Source organism: Lepidochelys kempii, chromosome 6 (genome assembly GCF_965140265.1).
Source record: "Lepidochelys kempii isolate rLepKem1 chromosome 6, rLepKem1.hap2, whole genome shotgun sequence".
Classification (NCBI taxonomy): domain Eukaryota; kingdom Metazoa; phylum Chordata; order Testudines; family Cheloniidae; genus Lepidochelys; species Lepidochelys kempii.
In genome coordinates, this window is record NC_133261.1 from 60,483,568 (window position 1) to 60,501,846 (window position 18,279).

An 18,279-nucleotide genomic window follows, 5' to 3' on the forward strand; every position below is an offset into this window, starting at 1 on the left:
AAAAAATTAAAAATTCTGCGCACAGTATTTTAAAATTCTGCACATTTTATTTGCCAAATAAACGTGGAGGCTCCAGCATGTCATTGAGGAGCACAGGCCACTGGCTGCACAGAGCTGGGAGATCACTGTGCAGCTCCCCCGCCACCCTGGACACAGACTCAGTGGGGAGGCTGCACCCAACCCTGACACAGCACAAGGACTGGGCCTGCCCCAGAAACACGCCCCCTCCTCTGTGCTAGGTACACCAGGTGTGGGCAGGAGGACTCATCAAGTCAGGATCCTTAGTGTGGGGGGATCCTGCTGTGGATTGAGAGGGTTCTGTGTGGGGTAATCTGGGTGTGGGCAGCTCAATGGGAGATCCAGGTGCGGGGTGGATCTGGATGCACAGGGGCTTATTGGGGGGTTCTGGGTGCAACGGTAATGGGACTGTGCAGGGGGGTCCAGGTGAAGGTGGTTGGGGCTCAGCGGGGGGGGTCTGGATGTGTGTGAGGGGATAGAGCTTGGCAGGGGGGTCTGGGTGTGGGAGGTTCGGGGGGGTCCAGGTGCCGGGGGGGTGTGGCTTAGTGTGGTGGGGATCCAGATGCGACTGATTGGGGCTTAGGGGGGTGGTGATCTGGGTGCGGGTCGCTTGTCAGGGTTGTCCAGGTGCTGGAGGAGTGGGGCTCATCGTGGAGGTTCTGAGTGTGGCGGGGTGGGGGTGAGGATCGGCAGGAGGGTCTGGGTATGAGGGGTTCTGGCTGCACAGGGGTTAGGTGGGTGCGGGAGCAGCTCCCTGTACAGGGATCCCTCTCCCTGAAGCTGAGGGGCAATGGGTGCAGGAATCAGGGTGGTGGTGGGGAGTTTACAGAGCTTCCTGCAGCTGGGGGAGAAATCTGGGGGTGGGGGAAGAGGAAGTCCCGTCCTCCCCAGCTCAACCAGGACTAGCAGCTGAGCCGAGCAGGTTAGGGAGCTGAGTCTTCCTCCATCCTGCTGCCTGCACCACAGTGATTTACCTCTCTGCTGGGTGCCCTGGATACCCGAAACATATCCCTGGGGAGGGTCGCGTGAGCACTCTTGTGGCTTCCCCTTGCTTCCCTGTCAGAAAGTCATTTTTCTGCGGGGAAGCAAAGAAATCTGTGGGGGACATAAATTCTGCATGTGCGCAGTGGCACAGAATTCCCCCAGGAGTACACCTTGTAACTGTATTCAGCAGGTATGGGCTGTGTTGAGCCTCTGGGCATGTCTGGTGAGATCTAAAGGTTTCCTAAAGCCTGAGCAGATTCAGACTAAGCTGAGTATCCATGTGCTTGTAAAAGTGCTCATTCTTGTCTAGCTCCCACCACATTACACCAGGCAGTCTCGCTTTTCCCTGCTGACGCAGGTGCTGGCTGTGAGTTTAGGTATGTTCAGTCATCATAATAGACATGTTCAGACATATCAGTCTCATAACAGAATGTGCTTTTGCCATTTCCACGAGGTCTGTAGCTTGTTTTTCCCGGCTTTCTTCTCAACTGCCTATGCTACTGTAACGATGTTGGCTTTGGTGGGACCCAACTGAGAGTACCAATTCAGGACAAATTGCTTAAAGCAGGGCAGTTACAGCCCAAGGCTGGGGTTCCTTTGCACACCAAGGCAAACCAAGCCAGCCAAACAGAGAAGACTTCAGTTTTACCCCACTGGCTAACCACAAGTCACACAAGCAATTTCCTTAGACATTCCAGTTTCCTAGTATCACCACCAGTGCCACTCATTATGGGGATGAATGGTTATGAAAACCAATACCCCAGTAAAAGAAAAAAGGTTCTCCCGATCCCAAAGGACCAAGCCCCCGACGCAGTTCAATATGCAAATTAGATCTTACCCACAAATCATGCTGTTGCCAATCCTTTAGAATCTAAAATCTAAAGGTTTATTCATAAAAGGAAAAAGATATAGATGAGAGCTAGAACTGGTTAAATGGAATCAATTACATAGAATAATGGCAAAGTTCTTGGTTCAGGCTTGCAGCAGCGATGGAATAAACTGCAGGTTCAAATCAAGTCTCTGGAGTACATCCACAGCTGGGATGGGTCTTTCAGTCCTTTGTTCAGAGCTTCAGTTTGTAGCAAAGACCCTCCAGAGGCAAGAAGCAGGATTGAAGACAAGATGGAGATGAGGCATCAGCCTTTTATAGTCTCTTGCCATGTGGTCTTTGCTTTCTTTGTCCTAAGGACACCCTATCCAGCACATGGCATAGAAAAACCTTAGAGTTCTGTCCACAGGCAGGTCCCTGCATACCTTGCTGAGTCACAAGGTGTGTCTGCTGTCTCTCAGTGGGTCAATTGTATGGCTGATGGTCCTTAATGGGCCATCAAGCAGGGTAGGCAGAGCTGACACCAACTTGTCTGGGGTATCACCCAGAAGCATAGCATAAGTTTGAAATACAGACAGTATAGAGCCAATATTCATAACTTCAACTACAAAAACAATACACATATACAGATAGCATAATTATAACCAGCAAATCATAACCGTCCCACGACAACCTTTGTACAATATTTGCTGTAAATATATAACAGTGGTTGCAACAGTGATCTATACGGTTATAGATTCTGTCAATAACATCACACTGCCACTGCCAGAGACTGGCTCAGTGTTATTTAGTGCTGTTTTGGAGTGAGAATGGGGTAGCTGCAATAAGACGGATTGAGTAGCTGTGCTTGTGACAGCTATGAGTTTTTCTGTGTACTGTCCCTTTAAATACCTCAGGTCTCTCTCTGCCTGTCTTGAGCAGCTGCCATTTTATATGACTGTATGATGGGGGGGAGAGAGACACCCTATGCTCTGCCTTGGAGACTTTACTCTTGTGCTTTCTTGTTTTGTTGGTCCCTTAATTTGTGGTGAAATTTACTGGATCTGAAAGGTGCTGGGATCCCACTGGTGGGTGCGATATAAGAACCTGGATAGATGAAACGTTCCCAAGCATGGGGAATACAACTGTCCCTACAGCATGTATTGTGGGCTACCTACTGTGTCTCAGTCAATCCTGAGTCCAGGCAGGCGGTGGCCTGGGGTGCCATTCAGTGCATTTGCTACTGAGGCTGCCTCTTTTGGGGTGTCTGGCTGATCTGAGGTGCTTTGCCCTTTCTCCATCCCAGAGTCCTGTGTACCAGGGCTTGTTTCCTCTTGCCTGGGATGGAGTAGAGGCTTCTCTGGACAGGCTTCTGGGCATCCCAGCTCTGCAAAGGAACTTAGCTTATGGTGTGGGCTGTCCGGTGCTGGAGCATTGTTTAGCGAGGTGAAGCAACAGCTTTAGCTGCGCTTTCAGGAAGTGCAGAAAGAGGAACCAGGTGAAGAGAATGAACAAAGCCACTAGTCCCCTACGATTCTGATGGCAGAGAGCTGGCAAGAACCTGCCCGTGGAATGACTCCAAAACTCAACCACAGGGGGAAGCAGGAGAGTGAAGCCAGGCTGCTGTGAGGAGCACCTGCCTGCACTGCAGCAGATGTGGCGGCACCAGTCATGGGACGTCCCCCAAAGCCTACCAGAGGCCACAGATACAAGGTACCCACTGTGCCTGGGTCTCTGCTCATTTTCTCTTGCTTGCTGGGCCGATGCCCTCTGCTTCTAATGCTGACAGCAGCCACTTATATCTTACCTTGAGGGGGAAGGTTTCTTTGGGGCTTGCCGTGTTCCCAGATCCTTGCCTGTAATCCCCTTCCCTTATCCCAATGCCTGTGGTCGGGTATTGAGATTTCCTGGCTCTAACATTCAATGGGTGTCTACCTATGTAGTCAGTTTGTTCCTGCATCTGATTCCATTAGCACATGGAGCATGTCATGTGTCCTGCTGGGAAAGGGGTGGGGGAGAGGGTCATAAGACTGTCTGCCCTCCCCCTGAACCCCCGAGTCTGCTGGAAATGGGTTGTGGATGAGGCTCCTTAACTCCTGCCTAGAAAAGGTTGTGGGGACACCCAGACTAAGCATTTCCCAGGGGTGCCTGGCCCACAATGACAAACCTACCCCTCACCCTCATCTCTAGGAGGGGATCTTCCTCTTCCAGCCTTTACACACTGAGCCCTCAGCCTGACTTTGCCTAATTCAGGGAGAGACACTGAGCTCATAGGGCCCTACCTCACTTCCAAAGTTACTTTCTTTCTGTGCAAAAAGGATTGGCAGCTCCAATTGCCAGGAAACAGGTTTCCTTGGTGAAATCAACATCTCCATTATTAAACCTAACTCTAAAACCTCGGTTTCAGAGTAGCAGGCGTGTTAGTCTGTATTCGCAAAAATAAAAGGAGGATTTGTGGCGCCTTAGAGACTAACAACCTCGGTGTGTCCTCAGGGATGTTGATCTACGGAGCAGGCCAGCACGTTTAAAGCTTTCGATTAGGGCTGTTGATTAATCGCAGTTAACTCACACAATTAACTTAAAAAAATTAACGGTGATTAATTGCAGTTAAACAATCGAATACCAATTGAAATGTATTAAATATTTTGGATGTTTTTCTACCTTTTCAAATATATTGATTTCTATTACAACATAAAATACAAAGTGTACACTGCTCACATTATATTATTATTTTTATTACAAATATTGCACTGTAAAATGATAAATAAAATAAAACTTGTTTGTCTTAGTGATTGGGTGAACAAGAAGTAGGACTGAGTTGACTTGTAACCTCTAAAGTTTTATATTGTTTTGCTTTTGAGTGCAGTTATGTAACAAAAAAAATCTACATTTGTGAGTTACACTTTCACAATAAAGAGATTGCACTGGAGTACTTGTCTGAGGTGAATTGAAAAATACTATTTCTTTTGTTTTGTTACAGTGGAAATATTTGTGATAAAAAATAAATATAAAGAGAGGACTGCACACTTTTTATTCTGTGTTGTAACTGAAATCAATATATTTGAAAATGTAGAAAACATCCAAAAATATTTAAATAAATGGTATTCTTTATTGTTTAACAGTGTGATTAATCACGATTAATTTTTTAATTGCTTGACAGCCCTACTTGCTATTTCAAAGTTCATGAGGAAAACATTTGAGCACCTGGGAGAAAACAGAAAGACCTTCGATGTGTGGAATAAGCTTGACGCTGACTTGGAAATGGATAGAGGGGATTAAACCCAAGTCCACTGTACAACCCCGTCCTGGGGAGATGCTGTCTCCAGCTCTGCAGCAACCCTGGGGTCTGCGTCTGACCTTTTAGTAGCGTTGCTACTGCTTGTTCTGACAGTTGAGAGTTATAGGCTTGAATTGTGGGTGTATGAGTGAGGCAGCAAAAGGAAGGGGCTTGGAGCCTGAAAGGTTGTGGGGGTAGGAGATGCTGAGGGAGGGCAGTCTGGGGGAATGATAGTTTCTGAGGCAGCTATGTGAGCTCAGCCTATGTCTCTCCCTGGGGTAAGCATTAGCTGGGCTGGTCTCTCATTCCCAACCACCAAGGAGATGGGGAGGGATTTTGACTCTGAATAAAATGCAGTGACCTGAAATCAGTAATAATGGAGAATGTAGTAAGGGGAGTTTCCAGCAAGCTCTTGGGCTGCCCTGAGATCCTGTTCCCACAAGCTTAGGTGCAGAATGGGAGGAAGCCTGTTTGGCTACTAGCCCATCCTGTGTCTGTGGTGTTGCTGCCCATTCTTCCACAGAAAACAGGAGCATGTGGCTAGGGCTGGCCAAGCAGCAGGTAACAATCCTGCATGCACAAGGCTGGAGTAGGTGATGTAACAGGTCTTTCTAGCCATACAGAATAAGAGACACTGCAATTCAGAACTTGTGCACAGGATATTGCTGGAGCTTGGTGCAAAGGGGGCAAATAGTGCTGGAGAGCAGAGCATGGTGAGTGATGTAATTTTACAGCTCTCTGCTTCTTGCAAAGATCTTGCCATTTAGCACGTATGATATGGCCACAACATGCTGCTAGGCTAGAGAATACTGGGGGTGGGGGAATAATGCTCACTGTTTGTCACAGGAACATATTGCTGCCTGTGTGGTGGTTTGGACAAGGAAATAAGCAACCCGCCTGGCTTCTGCCTTTCCTGGAATCATCCGTCTGCTGAGGAACTTGAGAACTAATGTGTCCAGGTCTCTGTGTGGCACGTGGGGGATAAAGAGAGAAGTGGACAGGGAGCATGGGGTCGCTTTTAAGGACAGTCCCTGCCATGTCTCTGGGGCTTTCCTGAATTGCTGTGTGCCAAGGGAGCTGATTTTAGGGCCTAAACAGCTGTTGGGGACACACCCAGGGAAAATTCAGATGGTTCCTTTGGGGAGATGCACAGTCAAGAATCTGGCCTCACTTGCCCTTTGCTTTGATTTTATTATCATCGTTATGTGTATCCAGAGGCCCTAATCAGCATTGGGCATCATTGAGCTGGACACTACATTTAACACAATGCTGCCCAGAAGGGCTCACAGTCCAATTTTAAACAGGATGCTACTGTGAGTGTAACAAAAGAGGGAAGGGGAAGCTCTCTTGTTTTTGAGTTTGGGCAGCAGCTTCCTGCTGAGAGAGGGAGTGTGAGCGACACTACTTTACTTCCTGAGCTGACAGGCTGCACTGGGAGGGGGCTCAGCACATAGAGGTCCCTGCACTCTAAGGTGCTGAACACACAGTTGAGGGACTGGATCTCTTGAGTTTTAATTCTGGCCCTGACAATGGTGCCCTACATGATCTTAGCAGGTCTCTTCCCCTCTCTGCCTCTGTTTTCCCATCTGTAACATGGGGGACATGGTCCTGGCCCTCTTGGCAGAGGGATTGTGAGGCTTCAGGAGTTAGTAGTGTCTGCAGAGAATTTTAACAATGGAAGGTTGTCACAGGGTTCCCGCCACTCACTGCTAGGGCACCTCTTTGTGGCTCGCCACTGGTTTGACACTTTGTCTTGTGGTTTCTCTGCCCTTTGTCCCGGTCTTTCATTCTGGGGCCTCTCTCGTACGCCACACACTTCAGCGCTGTCTCTTCATCGCTTGGCCGTCTGGCCAAGTCACGATAGTTTTTCCCCCTTTTGGAATATCAGTCTCTGTAAACAAACTGCCTCAGGCAATCTTCAAAGTCCAGTATCTTGTCCGTGCCACTCCCGCAGTGACTGGTAGGGAACCCAGGCCCACCTTCTACACTGGGTTCCAGCCTAGGGACCCTACAATCAGCAGCTAAGATCCAGATAACTTCAGCCTTGCTGTTGTTTCCCCTAGACTTCTTCCTACTCCTTTCTCTCAATCCTGAGAGTGACCGCTGACTCTCTTCCCCCTGGAGCAGCCCCTTTCTGCTCTCCTCTTCCTGCCTTGCTGGGCTTCAGATTCAATGAGGGCTGTATATCCAGCGTATAAGTCACCCGATGCAGCCCATCCTGGCAGGTAGATCCTTCTGAGCCATTTTAACTCCTTCAGGGGTGGTGTGGGATGAACACGCCATCACAGAAGTACTGGATAAGTGGTCAGCACTAGTTCGTCTCCTCCTCCTCCCTTTGCTGTGTAAACACCTTGCTATGGCCCATAGGCCAATAACAGTAGTAGCCACAGGAATCAGGCATGGGGTGGCCCTTGGGACAGGTCCTGAAACATCCTTGCCCCTCCAAGTATGCTGTGAGCTGGAATGGGTTCATTTCAAAGCTACCTGCTCCTATTGATACCAGCTCCCATTCCAGTAAGGCTTCACCACTCAAGCATCTACCAGTGTGGCTATCTGTGTCTTGCTGTGTGAGTTGCTTGCAGGCTACTGATCCAAAGGTGAGCAGCAGTAGCAGCTTCGCAGGGGGGAACCAAGTCTATGGAATGAAGGCTGTCCCTGGATAACACTTTCTTGCTGCCTGGTAAGTTGGGAGGTCTTGCTAAAGCATTTCTGAGACATGGACAGCCAGCTGAAGCCAAGGTGGCATTTACACAGAATGGATGAGGTTGGAGCTCAGCCTCTGACTTGCTTGGGGCGATGGTGACCTGAAATCTAGGATATAAACAGGGCACTACAGCAAGGAAGTTCACTCAGCTAGAGTCACAGATGGCATTGACTGGCAGTGCTGTGTGGAAGCTTGTGCTACTGGAGTCCTAGTTAACTCTTCCTTAACCAGAATGACACCATCCTCATTCTAATGTGGATCAGTGGCACTGAGTTTTGTCCCTGTGAGGCAACGTTTTGGCTAAGAGGTGTTAACTGTTGTCATATGAGGTTGATTTGGTGTCAGATAAAGTAAGGCTTCTTTAAAGCACTAAGACAAATAAGGTGTTGAGACAATTGCATGAAAGTGAAAGGGTTGGCAGGATGTGGCTTTGCTGCAGATGAACCAATCCAAACATGACTAAGGCACTGTCGGGAGAGTCTTTGTGTTGGCACCAACAAGGCACTGCTCTGAGGAAGCTCACATCAGTAGAACCTTAATTCAAGCTAAACAGGGTCAGTTCCGGTCAGTATTTAGATGGCAGACCTCCAAGGAACATCCCCAGGGCGTTAGTGCTTCGGCAGATGGCACTCTATGCACAGTCGGCACCAAAGTAGTCCCCCTGCACTGTGCAGGAGCCATATTTTGGATGAGCCCGACCGGCGGGGTCTTGTCCACCTGTGGTCATGAAGGATCCCACAGCGCTCTCTCCCCAGGGTCTCAGTCAAATCCAGGTGGCCTCTTTCATTCCCCCCCGGCAGTTTCCGCTGGCTAGAGTCATTTCCCTCCCTTCCTGCCCTACGCTGTTGGTGTGCGCTGGTCCCCCCAGAGTAGGGGGCCCAGTGCCCCGGGGAACTGTCCAGCGTGGAAGCGGGAGGGAGGGGGGCGGCGGCGGGCGATGCGGTGGCGTGGGGCCCCGAGCTCCTTCCAGCAGCTCGCTGGCCCTGAGGGGCCCGACCGGGAAGCGGCGGCTCCAGAGCGGGGCTGTCCCCTCCCCGGGGGCTCTGCACCGGCTGCCCCCGCGCCGCATCGCCCCGCTTCGCAGCCCGGCCCCGCCTGGAGGCCGGCGCGCGCCCCGCCGGCTGGCTGCAGTGCGGGGCTCGGGCGGCAGGTGGGGCTGCCGGCTCGGCGTTGCGGCGCGGAGGCAGCGGCGCGGGCAGCTATCGGGGTCCTCGGGCGCTACCTTGCGCCGCTCCACGCTGCCTCTTCCTGCATCGCTCCGGCTGCCCGCGGGGACGCGCCCGCGGCTGGGGCCGGCTGCCCGCGGGGACGCGCCCGCGGCTGGGGCATGAGCCGGGCTGCCTGCGGGGCGCGCGCCGTGCTCTCCCAGCCCCTGGGCCAGGCGCGGGGCCGGGCTGCCTCCGGCGCGCTGCTCCTGCCGCCGCCGCCGCCGCCCCGCATGGGCGGGGGGCTCCCGCTGGCCGCCGGCACCCACGGGTATGACAGGGGCTCCCGGCGGCGGGTGAGCGCAGAGCCCCTGGGCCGGGTCCGCCACGGGTCATGGAGCCGCGGGAGCAGGAGGGCTGCGCGGGGGCCCGCGCCTCCAGCTCCCCGTCCTCCAGCAGCTCGGAGGTCTCGCTGGAGCCGGAGAAGGGCCCCGCGCCGGGGCGCAGGCACAGCAGCAAGAGGTTCACGGGGCTCAGGATCTTCGGGCGCAGGTGAGCGGCGCGGGGCCCGCGCGCCCTTGGGGAATGGGGGCGTGGGGCAGGTAGCCAGGGGCTGCAGCGCTCGCGGCCGGCCTGTCCCCGGGGCCGCTTGCCTGCAGCTGCGTCTTAACGTGGGCGCTGGCTCAGGATCCTGAGGGCGCCCTAGCCGGACTTGCCCGAGCACAGGTGCCTGCGGTGCTCCTGCCCAGAGCTCGCTCCTTCTAGGCTCTGGTCTTCGCGTCTAACTACACTTAAGTTTTGTGGGTACTAACGAGTGCAGCAATGCCTGCAAAAGCCTCAGCCACATTATACCAGCAGAAAGGTACTTTTTGCCAGTATCGCTTATTTCATTTCGGGGGGCTGGCTTGAGCTGTACTGGCAAAAGAACTCTTGCTGGTGTAAGCTGCATCTCTGCTGGAAGGGTTTGTTAATATACCTAGGGCTTTCTAGTGTAGACAAGGCCCAAGTCTTTACAGTCATATTCCTGATGCTGCAACTTGCAGGGTGGGGGAGTTATTATGTAGAGTTTGGAGAGAACAAACTACAGTTTAGCGTTTCCAAAGAACTTCACAAGTCAGGCCCAACACCTCTTTCCCCTTCCCTCATGTTTGCCATTGGACTTCTTTATTTTGCTGCTTACTATATGGTTAAACTTCGGAACTCAATGCTGCAATATATTATGGAGTCAGGAAAAGAAAAAGCCCAGTAGTGTAACAGCAGTGACATTGGCTTTTGTACGAATGCAAGGGGTATTGATCCTCATACTTCAGGGCATCGGTTGATCACTAGGTGGGGTCAGCAAGAAATCCAAGCGTACAGTGTCATAAAACTAGCTTTTGGCTGTTGGAAATAAAAGAGGAGGCTAGATAGACCATTGGTCTGTTTTTTGCTGCGGTGGGAGGTGATCTGAGGCAAGAAACTCCCTATTATTCGTACACGGTCCATTTCCCCCAGACACGCCTTTCCTTTGCTCCTGGGACCCTCAGATAGTACCGCTCACCCTCTAGTGAGTGAACTTGAGCCATGTTGTTGCTGGTTCACACTTCCTGCCGTTTGCTGATTCCTGTAGAATTTAGGCTGTATGCTTCTTTGGAGCAGGGACCATGTCTTTGTACTGTTTGTGTATGTACAGTGCCAAGCACAATGGGGACCTGATCCTGACTGGAGCTTCTGGGTGCTAATGTAATAGAAATACTAAATAATCAGATTGGGAATTCTCCCTGCAAAACCAGTGGAAGAGGTTCCATGTGTGGGCTTATGTGGAGAGTCTAGCAGCTCATAGATATAAAGCCCCTGTCCCATCCTCTCCTTAAATTGCACTGGATCAGCCTGCCCTGGAGGTCTGAGAGGAAGCAGGACTGTTCATAGTTAGTAAGGCCAGAAGGGACCATTGTGGCCATCTAGCCTGACCTCCTGTGTAACACAGGCCATAGAACTTCCCCTAAATAATTCCTGGAGCAGAGCTTTTAGAAAAACATCCAGTCTTGGTTTAAGCATTGTCAGTGGTGAAGAATTCACAAAAACCGTTGGTAAATTGTTCCAATGGTTAATTACCTTCACTGTTTTAAAAAAAACCAAAAACAACCCCCCTCCCCCCCACAAATTTTCATTATTTCTAGTCTCTTATCCAATTAGAGATAAGAGCACAGCTGGAGTGAAGACAGTGCTTGGCTATCAAAGAGGTGTGTTGGGAGTTGCAACCCAGGAGTTGGTATTAGGGACAATATGCATCTCAGATGAACAGAGAGGCACATATCAGCTGGATTGAAGTATGGGGACTGGTGACCAGAAGGAGCTGTTTCTTCAGGTTCCCTGTTGCTCCAGTGTTTGTGTCTTTACTTAGTGCTTGTGGGGCAGGGGTATCTCCAGACCAGGAAGGGTTGGGTCTCTTAGGGTATGTCTGCACCGTGCGGGGAGGGAAATCCACAGCAGCGAGTCTCAGAGCCTGGGTCAGCTGACTTAGCCTTGTGCTACAAGGCTCAAAATGGCAGTATAGATACCCATAGTACAGTATAGATCAGAGGTTCTCAAACTGTGGTTCACGAGCTCCATTCGGGTGGTCCGCAGATAGTTCCCTCTAAGGTGCATGTCTGGCCAGCCACACGTGAGAGAATGAAGGGCCACCCACCTTATTAGTGGAGCCATGCAGGCGTGGCACCGACTAGGTACCTGGACCCTGGAGAAGACGCACATGTAAGGTGAGGTGGTGGCCTTGTGAGGCATGGGGGGGTAGGTGGGGGGGGGAGTGGGGTGAGAAGAGGGGGTGGGGGAAATATGGGACATGCAGGGCTGCGGCGGCCAGAGAAAGAGGCGACTTTCCCCAGCTCTAGGGCTGTGGTTGCCACGGAGAGACCCCCCCTCCTTCCCAGCCCCAGCTCGAGGGCTGCCGCGTTGTGGGAGAGAGGGAGAGAACCCCTCCTTCCCAGACCCAGCTCGAGGGCTGCCGCGGTGGGGGAGAGAGGGCACATCCATTTAGTTAGAAAGGTAAGACTACTGATATTAAAATATGAGTTGTGTGCTTTTATTTGTAGAACAAAAAGCCATTAATTATTATTCAGGTTTATTCACCTAGCGCTTTTATCCAAAGCACTTCACAATAGTTAGCTAATGGTACAAACAATATTTGGAAAGATTAAGTGGTCCGCCGAGACCCGCAGCAATTTTCAAGTGGTCCGTGGAAAAAAAAATGTTTGAGAACCACTGGTATAGATACTGTACTGCTATTTTGAGCCCTTTAGTGTGAACCTGAGTCAGTTGACCCGGGCTCTGAGATTCGCTGCGGTGAGTTGTTAGGTTTGGTCTCGTTTTGTTTTGCAATATAGCTGTAGCCATAGGAGCAGGCACCATGTCTTCCTCTGTATCTTGTACTCCTTTCTCCTTCATCTCACTGGGCCACATTCCATCCTTCGGCTGTGGAGCTGCTCTTCAGAAATCCACTACTTCAATCCAGCTGATATGTGCCTCTCTGCTTCCTCTTTGTGCAAGTAGCATCAGTACCACTTGCTTTGCTGGGGAGTGTGGGAAGGGGCTGTGTAGGTCTGTGCACCTGGCAAGCAGGGTCAGGCTGCTGTCCTTGGACCCACGGATTCTGTGTTTCATAGATGTACCCTCACTGGGCTGACTGGGATGCTCTGTGTGGGTGGCTGATGGTCATAATTTCAGTCCTAGAGATGTAATTAGAGGCTCCTGCCCACAAGAGAACGGCCTAGTGTCTGATTAGGCAGTGAACAATATGCAGTGGCAAAGGACTGGACCAGATGTTGTGGTGACAGCTGGTTGAGTCAGTGTGTAATCATGCTGGTCAGTGTGGAGGCTGCACTGTGCTCTGTATGGTGGGTGTTACTAAGCGGTTGCCAGTCTGTTCACACATTGCAAGATAATTCAAGGTAATATGTGGTGAATCAATGTGAATCAAATGCACCTTGTTCCTGGCCTCTGCTATTTCAGTCCTGGGCAGCCCATATACAGCTCTGACAATGCCCCTTGATCCTGACATACCACCTGCCCACACCCCACTGTTTCAGTCCTGAGACATCTCCACAACTGAAACTGCTGACTGTGTGAGGGGAGTATGTGAGGGTTATTTTTCCTGGTAATGTCAGAAGTGTTGAGGCAGGTGCAGAACCTTACAGGTTAAGAGCCTGGTTACGCTGTGAAGTGGCCTGGGGTGAGCTGGACACAAGGGTGATGGGGTCGGTGATGTGTTTGGAATCTCTCTGAGCACTGTTTCCTTTGACTCACTGAATGTAAATTGAGTAAAGGAAAACTGGGAATCATCCTCCCACACAGCCCTCTTTGCTGCAGATATGGGACTCTGGCATCTCTGGTTCTGCACTCTGAGCTGACTGAGTAACATCTCCTTTCCTCTCTGGCTGTGACAGAACAATCCTGCAGCCCCTGGGAGATGAGTGCCATCTGCCCCCTGCAGAGCATTAAGCCTGCAAGCCTACCAGGCGCTTCAGGCAATGATTGTGATGTCCCCTGGGCTGTGAGGCTCCGGGGTGCTTGCTTGCTTTTACCCCATTTTCCTTGTCTACAGGCCCCATGTGCTGCTTCCTCCCCCATCACTCACCTGAATTTGTCAGACTTCCAGTGTTTGCCCCATTCCTCCCCAGCCTTAATGCTGTGGGGCACTAGCTCATTGTTCAGTGTTCTGGAGACTGTTTGATTCCCATCCTCCTGGCAGTGCCTCATGCTGAGGTTCCATGCCCATGTGAGTGAGGGGCAAAGAGATGTACACCCATTCTGTGATGCACACGCTCCAGTCAGCTACGTAAAAGAATAAATGGACACAAATCAGATGTCAAGAATTATAACATTCATAAACCAGTCGGAGAACACTTCAATCTCTCTGGTCACGCAATCACAGACATGAAGGTCGCTATCTTAAAACAAAAAAACTTCAAATCCAGACTCCAGTGAGAAACTGCTGAATTGGAATTCATTTGCAAATTGGATACTATTAATTTAGGCTTAAATAGAGACTGGGAGTGGCTAAGTCATTATGCAAGGTAGCCTATTTCCTCTTGTTTTTTCCTACCCCCCCCCCCCCAGATGTTCAGGTTTAACTTGGATTTAAAAGCAAGCAAGTTTGGATGAGCTATTACCAGCAGGAGAGTGAGTTTGTGTGTGTATGGGGGTGGGGGTGTGTGTGAGAGAACCTGGATTTGTGCTGGAAATGGCCCACCTTGATTATCATGCACATTGTAGGGAGAATGGTCACTTTGGATGAGCTATTACCAGCAGGATAGTGAGTTTGTGTGTGTGGTTTTTGGGAGGGGGGTGAGGGGGTGAGAGAACCTGGATTTGTGCAGGAAATGGCCCAACTTGATTATCATGCACATTGTGTAAAGAGTTGTCACTTTGGATGGGCTATCACCAGCAGGAGAGTGAATTTGTGTGGGGGGGTGGAGGGTGAGAAAACCTGGATTTGTGCTGGAAATGGCCCAACCTGATGATCACTTTAGATAAGCTATTACCAGCAGGACAGTGGGGTGGGAGGAGGTATTGTTTCATATTCTGTGTGTGTATATAAAGTCTGCTGCAGTTTCCACGGTATGCATCCGATGAAGTGAGCTGTAGCTCACGAAAGCTCATGCTCAAATAAATTGGTTAGTCTCTAAGGTGCCACAAGTACTCCTTTTCTTTTTGCGAATACAGACTAACACGGCTGTTACTCTGAAACCTCTTTACTCTCTTTCTCTCATGCCAGCCCTTATATTGATATGAGCAGGCCTGACGTGTTGCCAAGGTGACTCCATCACAGGGCTGGCTTCCTTCTGCTCCGGTTTCAGATTTGGCAGCAGAGGCTGGCACAGTGCATGATGCCATCTCTGTCCTTCTCCCAAGATTAGATAGTCTCTCCTCTCCTTCTTAAGGACACGTACCCCCTTGTGGGGGTATATATACTGCAGTTTTAAGTGCAACATTATCTGTAGGGAGAGAACTGTGAGGTGTGTGTCTGTGTGGACCCCTAGGTGATGAGGAGGGTGGGAGTGTTACACAGGACAGTATAGAAAGAGGTAGGGTATGTGTGTGTGGGAAGGGACGTCCTGCATACTCATCACATTGTACTGTCCAGCATTGCTGGAATATCTAGTCCAGCAATCTGGTGGCTGTATCCTTTCTTGTACCTCTTCTTTCAGCAGAAGTACCGTGCTAGGTTGTTCCCCTCTGGATGGGGATACATCACTTAAGAACCTCAGTCATGGGCACTGCAGAAAAATATAGGGTAGCTAGAATTCTTTATGGGCCTTGGAGAAAGGGAAAGTCCTTGTACAGTGATCCTTGGAGTGGGGTGTGGGTACCGTGTAGGACATCAGCTGTGAGCTGCTTCAGTTGCTATGCAAGCGGCTCCCATCTGAATTTCAGAGTGGCAAATGGGTTTGAGTCCCACTTGATTGGGAGTGAGGTGGGGCTGGCATTTGGTGTATTTGGGGCAGTGTTTTGGGGAGGATAGTACTGGACAGTCTTTATCCCTGGTATGCGCTTCCTTCTAACCGTGATTGACTGAGAAGCGTACACCTCCCTTAGGCTGGAATGTGGCCAGCACATGGGGGTTAAATCCACAGGGACCTTTTGTGACCACAAGTGATCAGAAATTTGGGTTTATGTCCTGTCTGAAAGATGTCCCCTCCAGAATCACAATGACCCCTAACATTTGGGTCAATCCTCACTTAGATAGGAGGGCGCCCCCAGCTGAGTCATCCACACCATGCTCTGAAGCACCTGACTGCTCCTTGAAAGTCTCCCATCCTAGCACTGCCCAGACCTGACATTGCTTACTATAGCTTGAGCTGGTGATCTTTGTAGCCTCAGGTGACATGGCAACAGCCTTCTTGCATTTAATCAGGTAAGCAGTGAGTACATGGATCTACAGGCAATACTGTATAGGAGAGATTGAGCCATTGCCAGCCCCTCTGCCCTTTGCCTGGCATGTGCCTTCACCAGCCATGTATGCCCCAGATACCCGCCCACCCAAATAGCTGACACCTGATGTATCACCACTACCTCACTGCAATGGAATCCTGCGGGTGGATTGCAGCGTAGCCCAAGCTGCTTACAGCCACGCTCTGCTCTAATAAAAATAGTGTCACTGGAGGGGCAACAAATCCAAACGGTGAGGGCATTCCCCCTGCTTCCCACTCTTTTCTCTGGGATCCAGAGCGGGCATCAGTGGCACGTGATGCCTGTGAACTTGGTGCCACCTCTAATAAAGTGCTCCCTGGAGAGCTGAGATTGGGCCTGGTAGGCGGAAGAGGCAGTGGCACTAGCTTTCTCTGAAAGCCACAACTGCAGCAAGTTCGGTTCATGCATTCTGAGACCAGGCTGATTTCTGTATCTTGTAATTGTCTTAAAGGGAGGGTGGAGTAATTGGCTCTGGAATTGATACAGACAAGCGCACGGTGCATGCATCTGGGCCCCAGATGGGCAGTTCTTTTAATTGGGCTGATGAAGAGAGTGGAGCTGATCAGGTGATAAGGAATTTAATCCCCACCACCTTTCTGGCTACCCCACTCCTCACGTTGTAAGTGAGCCATCAGAATGAAGTCCCTCCCATGGGGTGGGGGTAGGGCGGGTTTGCATGTGATGGGGATTAAACCTTTCCTAACCTTCCTTTCCGTATAGGTGAGCAGTTGAAATAGGGCCGCATCCATGGGGTGTAATGGGCTCTTCATGAGAGGAGGTAAATAGGGTGATCAAACCAAACACTGAGAGTTATAAACCATGGGGATGTTCATGATCAGCAGTGATGGCAGTACAGGCCCCAGTCCAGGGTTGTAGATGGAGCTGCCAGCTAGCTTGTCGTATGAGTCTGGCTGACCTCCTTCCCTTGTCTCTGTGCTATCACACTGTGACCCTGGGAACGGGGTGAGAGGAGCAGTTATGCTAGGGAAGGTCTGTGGGGTGGGGCAGTATACAGGCAAACATGAAACCAAAGCAAGCTCCCGCCTACACCTCTCTGAGATGTTACTCAGTTTGGGAACTTGGTGTCTTTGTTTCATGTATGTGTGGAGGTGTGTGAGAGGAGTCTCTGTAGCCTGTACTCTGCTGGGCTGTCTCCTCCTCCCCCAGTTCCCATTGCACTAGCTGTATTGTTCACTGTCCTCTTTAATTGACTACCTTTCTGTATGTGAACTCTTCTAAATCTGCTACTTAATTTTCAGTCTGTTGCTCTTGTCACAAACCAGGGGGCCTTGCCACAGAATATGGGCCCAGTTTGCTGCGGTGTAGTACATGGGGCCGTGTATATATCTCCATATATCATGCATATATCACTTCAGACACAGCTGTACCTGGATGTGGCTCTTGAGCAGAGGGTGGGAAAAGATACCCCCCCTGCCCACCCACCCCCCCACACGCACACTAGCTGGGGTCCAGGAAGCCACCCATGGTGAAACCTTCAACCTCCAGTTCTTCCCGTTCCTTTCACTTCACAGGTAATGAGCATAGGCGGGAAGAAGGGCTTTGCTGTTTGCTTGCCTGTGCAGGAGCCAGTGCCTGGGCTCCTGAGCTAAGCTGTATCTGCAGGAGTTTTGGGCAGCTGCTTCTTCAAATCAGCGGCACTGCTATGGGTACCCGCATGTCCCCACAGTATGCCAACGTTTTTATAGCTGACTTAGAATAACGCTTCCTCAGCTCTCGTCCCCTAATGTCCCTACTCTACTTGCACTACATTGATGACATCTTCATCATCTGGACCCATGGAAAAGAAGCCCTTGAGGAATTCCACCATGATTTCAACAATTTCCATCCCACCATCAACCTCAGCCTGGACCAGTCCACAAAAGAGATCCACTTCCTGGACACTATGGCGCTAATAAGCGATGGTCACATAAACTCCACCCTATACTGGAAACCTACTGACCGCTATTCCTACCTACATGTCTCCAGCTTTCACCCAGATCACACCACATGATCCATTGTCTACAGCCAAGCTCTACGATACAACCACATTTGCACCAACGCCTCAGACAGAGACAAACACCTACAAGGTCTCTCTCAAGCATTCTTACAACTACAATACCCACCTGCTGAAGTGAAGAAACAGATTGACAGAGCCAGGAGAGTAGCCAGAAGTCACCTACTACAAGACAGGCCTAACAAAGAAAATAACAGAACGCCACTAGCTGTCACCTTCAGCCCCCAACTAAAACCTCTCCAACGCATCATCAAGGATCTACAACCTATCCTGAAGGACGACCTATCGCTCTCACAGAACTTGGGAGACAGGCCAGTCCTTGCTTACAGACAGCCCCCCAACCTGAAGCTAATACTCACCAGCAACCACACACCACAGAAC

The 18,279-nt window shown here is 50.7% G+C and overlaps 1 protein-coding gene across 9 annotated transcripts in view; it reads left to right on the plus strand.

The window, feature by feature from the left end:
• Positions 1-3,359: 3,359 nt before the first annotated feature.
• DGKZ (diacylglycerol kinase zeta) overlaps positions 3,360-18,279 on the plus strand; it is an 89,245-nt gene continuing 74,325 nt past the window's right edge. For 4 of the 9 annotated variants that reach the window (XM_073348180.1, XM_073348181.1, XM_073348187.1 and 1 more), the window contains exon 1: positions 9,058-9,488. In XM_073348180.1, the coding sequence (XP_073204281.1) occupies positions 9,331-9,488 (158 nt within the window). In that variant the 5' untranslated portion in view covers positions 9,058-9,330. Of the gene's footprint in view, positions 3,524-9,057; positions 9,489-18,279 lie in introns of those variants that run through there. The other 5 variants (XM_073348189.1, XM_073348192.1, XM_073348191.1 and 2 more) reach the window with 3 other exon arrangements.